Source organism: Taeniopygia guttata, chromosome 32 (genome assembly GCF_048771995.1).
Source record: "Taeniopygia guttata chromosome 32, bTaeGut7.mat, whole genome shotgun sequence".
NCBI classification, from domain to species: domain Eukaryota; kingdom Metazoa; phylum Chordata; class Aves; order Passeriformes; family Estrildidae; genus Taeniopygia; species Taeniopygia guttata.
The window spans coordinates 1,306,187-1,312,249 of NC_133057.1; the positions used below are offsets into that span (position 1 = coordinate 1,306,187).

The 6,063-nt window shown below is 57.4% G+C and overlaps 1 protein-coding gene across 2 annotated transcripts; it reads left to right on the forward strand.

Moving 5' to 3' along the window:
• The first annotated feature begins 920 nt into the window (after positions 1-920).
• On the forward strand, positions 921-4,544 carry LAMTOR4 (late endosomal/lysosomal adaptor, MAPK and MTOR activator 4). 2 transcript variants are annotated; one of them, XM_032746126.3, is made up of 4 exons: positions 921-1,023; positions 1,270-1,350; positions 2,481-2,598; positions 4,314-4,544. In XM_032746126.3, the coding sequence occupies exons 1-4, from the start codon at positions 1,021-1,023 to the stop codon at positions 4,409-4,411; spliced, it is 300 nt and encodes a 99-aa protein (XP_032602017.1). In that variant the 5' UTR covers positions 921-1,020; the 3' UTR covers positions 4,412-4,544. The 2 variants fall into 2 exon arrangements, with proteins under 2 accessions (XP_032602017.1, XP_032602018.1); XM_032746127.3 differs by having other exon boundaries at positions 948-1,023; positions 1,270-1,323.
• Positions 4,545-6,063: the final 1,519 nt, after the last annotated feature.

The following is a 6,063-nucleotide window of genomic DNA, read 5'->3' on the forward strand; positions in this document are numbered from 1 at the left end:
TGTGGAAATGGTCTTGGCTACCACGGAGATGGTTCTGGCTACCATGGGGATGGTCGTGGCTACTGTGGGGATGGTCTTGGCTACCATGGAGATGGTTCTGGCTACTGTGGGGGTGGGCATGGCTACCATCAAAGTGGTCGTGGCTACCGTGGAAATGGTCGTGGCTACCATGGGGGTGGTTGTGGCTACTGTGGGGATGGTCATGGCTAATGTGGGGATGGTTCTGGCTACCATGGGGATGGTCATGGCTACCATAGGGATGGTCATGGCTACCGTGGAGAGGTTTGTGGCTACCATGGGTGTGGTTCTGGCTACTGTGGAAATGGTTGTGGCCACTGTGGGGATGGTCGTGACTACCATGGAGAGGTTTGTGGCTACCATGGGGATGGTCACGGATACTGTCAGGATGGTCGTGGCTGCCATCAAAGTGATCATGGCTACCGTGGAAATGGTCGTGGCTACCATGGGGGTGGTTGTGGCTACCATGGGGATGGGCATGGCTACCATGAGGGTGGGCGTGGCCGGAGAGGGCAATTCCCGTTTCTTGAAGCTTTTTTGGGCCGTTTTGCCCAAATTCCGATATTTGGGGGGACGGGGGCGGGGCTGGAGGACTGAGGGACGATAGAGACGCGCGCTGGAGGACTGAGCGCCGCTTCCGGGTGAGGGAGGAACCATAGAGATGCGGAGTGAGGGGGACTTCCGGTTCCGTGGAGCTAAAACCATAGAGATGAGCGCTGGAGGACTGAGCGTCACTTCCGGGTGAGGGAGGAACCATAGAGATGCAGAGTGAGCGGAACTTCCGGTTCCGTGAAGCTACAACCATAGAGATGAACGCTGGAGGACTGAGCGTCACTTCCGGCCCGGCGAACGAGCGAGTTCACCACCCCCTCTGCCCACGTGATCCTGCAGCCGGCTCTGATTGGTGGATGGGACGGCGACGAGAAGCGCTGAACCAATGACAGAGCGGGGTGGGTACTGAGGGCGGGTCACGTGACCGGAAGGGAAAGCGGGAGCGTCGCCATGGTGAGAACTGGGATGGGGAACTGGGAGAGACTGGGATATACTGGGAGGGACTGGGAACAGACTGGGATATACTGGGAGGGACTGGGAGGGACTGGGGGGGACTGGGGAGTCCCCGGGGGTCCCTCAGGGGGAGGCTCCGGGAGTTCCTGGTGCTCACTGGGATGACAGCGGCCTGCACTGGTTTATACTGGTTTATACTGGTTTATACTGGTTTATACTGGTCTGTACTGGTGTTTGCGGTCGCAGGCGGCGGCGCTGGCGCAGGGCCTGGAGCGGGTGCCGGCTCAGGCCGGGTACCTGGTGATCAGCGACGGCGCCGTGCTGGCCGTGAGGGGGGCCCGAAACTGGGGGGGGGGGTCCCTAAAAATGGGGGGGAGGGGGCCCTAAAAATGGGGGGAGGGGCCCTAAAAATGGGGGAGGGGGACCTAAAATTGGGATCCCAAAATTGGGGGGGAGGGGCCCAAAATTGGGGACCTAAAAATGTGGGGAGGGGTCCTTAAATTGGGGGGAGAAGTCCCTAAAATTGGGGGGGGGGGTTCCCCAAAATTGGGGGGAGGGATCCCTAAAAATGGGGGGAGGGGCCCCTAAAAAATGGGGGAGGGGGTCCCTAAAAAATGGGGGAGGGGGGAGCCAAAAGATTTGGGGGAGGGGTCCCTAAAAATGGGGGAAGGGGTCCCTAAAAAATGGGGGAGGGGGCAGCCAAAAAATCTGGGGGAAGGGTCCTGAAAAATGGGGGGAGGGGTCCCTAAAATTGAGGGGGGGGGCCCCAAAATTGGGGGGAGGGGTCCTTAAAAATGGGGGGAGTGGGACCTAAAATTGGGATCCCAAAATTGGGGGGGAGGGGGGGCAAAATTTGGGACCTAAAAATGTGGGGAGGGGTCCCTAAAATGGGGGGAGGGTTCCCTAAAAATGGGGGGAGGTGGGAGGCAAAATTTGGGGGGGGGGTCCCAATATTTGAGGGTTCCTAAAATTGGGAGAGGGGGGAGCAAAAATTGGGGGGAGGGGGGGGAAATTTGGGGGGGGTTTGAAGCTTTTTTGGGGGTTCCTCAATTTGGGGAGGGGTCCCTTAAAACTGGGGGTTCCCAGGTGGTTTTTGGGGCATTTTTGGGGATTTTTTTCCCTCTGGGAGGCTCCAATTTTTTGGGGAGATTCACAAGAATTCGGGAAATTTTTGGGGGGTTCTCAGGTCATTTTTGGGGTGGGTTTTTTTGGGCATTTTTGGGGATTTTTCTCCTCCTGGATCCCCCAATTTTTTTGGGATCTTTGAGTGAGAAATCCCAAAAAATCCTGGGGGATCCCCAGGGATTTTTGGGGAGTCCTGAAATCATTTTTTTGGGGTGATTTTGCTGCATTTCGGTGCCGTTTTTTGGGGTTTTTTTAGGGGGATTTTTTTTTTTTGTTCCCTGAGAATTCCCAAAAGCTTTTGGGGTTCCCAAATGTGGAATTTTCTCTCGCAGTCCTCGGGGGACCTGGAGAACGACGAGCACACGGCGACGGTGCTGCAGGGGCTGGTGGCCACGGCGCTGGGGCTGCGGCTGCCCCGCGGCCATGAACCGCCCTTCCGCCGCCTCTCGGGTGAGCTGCGGGCAGGCACGGCCCAAAACTGCCCAAAATTGCATCAAAATATCACTAACGGCCCCAAAACAGCAGAAAACGGCCCAAAATTGCATCAAAATATCACTAACGGCCCCAAAATTCCATCAAAATATCACTAACGGCCCCAAAATTCCATCAAAATATCACTAACGGCCCCAAAACGGCAGAAAACGGCCCCAAAATGGCAGAAAACGGCCCCAAAACTGCCCAAAATTGCCTCAAAATATCACTAACGGCCCCAAAATGGCCCAAAATTGCATCAAAATATCACTAACGGCCCCAAAATTGCATCAAAATATCCCTAATGGCCCCAAAACTGCCTCAAAATATCCCAAATGGCCCCAAAATGGCCCAAAATTGCATCAAAATATCACTAACGGCCCCAAAATTGCATCAAAATATCACTAATGGCCCCAAAACGGCACAAAATTGCATCAAAATATCCCTAACGGCCCCAAAATTGCATCAAAATATCACTAACGGCCCCAAAACTGCCTCAAAATATCCCTAACGGCCCCAAAACGGCCCCAAAATGGCAGAAAACGGCCCCAAAATTGCATCAAAATATCACTAATGGCCCCAAAATGGCCCAAAATTGCATCAAAATATCACTAACAGCCCCAAAACTGCCTCAAAATATCACTAACGGCCCCAAAATTGCATCAAAATATCACTAATGGCCCCAAAACGGCTCAAAATTGCATCAAAATATTCCTAACGGCCCCAAAATTGCATCAAAATATCACTAACGGCCCCAAAACGGCTCAAAATTGCATCAAAATATCACTAACGGCCCCAAAATTGCATCCAAATATCACTAACGGCCCCAAACAGCCCCAAAACGGCCCAAAATTGCATCAAAATATCACTAACGGTCCCAAAACGGCAGAAAACGGCCCAAAACTGCCTCAAAATATCACTAACGGCCCCAAAATTGCATCAAAATATCACTAACGGCCCCAAAACGGCCCAAAATTATCTCAATATATCCCAAATGGCCCCAGAATGGCACAAAATGACCCAAAATGCCACAAAACGGGCCCATAATGACCCCAAATGATACCAAATGTCCCAAAATGGCACAAAATTAACCAAAATATCCCAAACGGCCCCAAAATGGCACAAAAGAGCCCCAAAATGATCCCAGAGGTCCCAAAATTGCCTCAAAATATCCCAAACGGCCCCAAACCAGCACAAAACAGCCCCAGAATGACCCCAAATGTCCCTAAATGGCCCCAAAATGACCCCAAATGTCCCTAAATGGCCTCAAGTGGCCTTAAATGGCCCCAGAATGACCCCAAATGACCCCAGAATGGCCTAAAATGGCCCCAAAATGGCCCCAAATGTCCCTTAATGGCCCCAAAATGACCCCAAATGTCCCTAAAATTACCCCAAATGTCCCCAAAATGGCCTCAAAATGACCCCAAATGTCCCTAAATGGCCCCAAATGTCCCCATGGGGGGTGGCCCTGTCCCTGCTGTCCCCGGGGGTGGCCCTGGGGTGGCCCTGGGGACATTGGGGGTGGCCCTGGGGTGGCTCTAAGGACACGGGGATGTCTCTGAGGTGGCCCTGGGGACATGGGGGTGGCCCTGGGGACACCGGGGGTGGCCCTGGGGTGGCTCTGAGGACACTGGGGGGTGGCGCTGGGGACACGGGGGTGGTGACCCTGTCCCCACTGTCCCCGCTGTCCCCAGTGGTGTTTGGTGAGCACTCCCTCCTCGTCACCGTCTCGGGACAGAAACTCTTCGTGGTCAAGCGCCACCACCACGTCCAGGAGCCGGTGGCCGTGTGAAAGATGTCCCCAAAGTGTCCCCAAAGTGTCCCCAAAGTGTCCCCGGAGGTGGTGGCACCGCCCCCAGCCCCAAAGTGTCCCCAAAGTGTCCCCAGATCCCCCCCGTGGGGACAATAAAGGACATCCGAGGGTGGCTGCGGCGCTTTGTGACCTCCTTGGGGACATCAGGTGGCACCAGGTGACATCCAGGCAACCCTTGGGGACATCAGGTGGCACCAGGTGACATCCAGGCCACCCTTGGGGACATCCAGACCCTCCTGGGGACATCCAGGTGACACCAGCAGGTGACATCCAGGTCTCTTTATTGGCAATAAATAACAGGGACAGAGGTGCCACCCTTGTCCCCAGTGTCCCCAACCCGGGGGTGGCACTGCAGGTCCCTCCCCCCCTCCCCCCCATCCCACTTTGACTCGGGGACACTTCCCGATGTCCCCAAATGTCCCCAAATGTCCCCAAAATCCCGACCCCAAACGCAGGCACGGCTCCAGGCCGTGTCCCCAAGGTGTCCCCAAGGTGTCCCCAAGGTGTCCCCAAGGCTCTGGGGTGGCCCTGTCCCCTTGGTCCCTGTCCGTGGCACTCTGGGGACACTGGGGGTGGCCCTGTCCCCATTGTCCCCCTGTCCCTGGTGGCACTGGGGGTGGCCCTGGGGGTGGCCCTGTCCCCTTGGTCCCTGTCCCCAATGTCCCCAAGGCTCTGGGGGTGGCACTGGGGGTGGCCCTGTCCCCTTGGTCCCTGTCCCCAGTGTCCCCAAGGCCCTGGAGGTGGCCCTGAGGCTCTGGGGACACTGGGGGTGGCCCTGTCCCCACTGTCCCCCTGTCCCCAAGGCTCTGGGGTGGCCCTGTCCCCCTGTCCCCAGTGTCCTGGAGGTGGCACTGGGGGTGGCTCTGTCCCCCTGGTCCCTGTCCCCAGTGTCCCAGCGCCATCTGTGCCACCCCAGCGGTGTCCCCACATTGTCCCCAAGCTGTCCCCGGTGTCCCAGTGCTGTCTGTGCCACCCCAGTGCCGTCCCAGCGGTGTCCCCAAGCTGTCCCCAGTGTCCCCACCCTGTCCCCACCATTGTCCCAGCACCATCTGTGCCAGCCCAGTGGTGTCCCCATGATGTCCCCAACGTCCCAGTGCTGTCCCCACTGTCCCCATATTGTCCCCCTCGTCCCCGTCACTGTCACCGCAGGGGTGGCACTGTCCCCTTGTGTCCCCAATGTCCCCAGTGTCACCGCAGGGGTGGCACTGTCCCCAGTGTCCCCTCGTGTCCCCGATGTCACCGCAGGGGTGGCACCACCAGCACCTTGCACTCCCCGTGTCCCCAGCTGTCCCCTCGTGTCCCCGATGTCCCCGATGTCACCGCAGGGGTGGCACTGTCCCCTCATGTCCCCAGTGTCACTGCAGGGGTGGCACTGTCCCCTCGTGTCCCCAGTGTCCCCAATGTCACCGCAGGGGTGGCACTGTCCCCAGTGTCCCCAGTGTCCCCGATGTCACCGCAGGGGTGTCACCGCAGGGGTGGCACTGTCACCGCAGGGGTGGCACTGTCCCCAATGTCCCCAGTGTCACCGCAGGGGTGGCACCACCAGCACCTTGCACTCCCCGTGTCCCCAGTGTCCCCAATGTCCCCAGTGTCCCCAATGTCACCGCAGGGGTGGCACTGTCACCGCAGGG

Excerpts from the sequence above, each read along its gene's own strand:
- LAMTOR4 (XM_032746126.3), top strand. Across the intron at positions 1,351-2,480 it reads GCGACGGCGCCGTGCTGGCC|TCCTCGGGGGACCTGGAGAA; the intron begins GTGAGGGGGGCC and ends TTTCTCTCGCAG. Across the intron at positions 2,599-4,313 it reads GCCCTTCCGCCGCCTCTCGG|TGGTGTTTGGTGAGCACTCC; the intron begins GTGAGCTGCGGG and ends CGCTGTCCCCAG.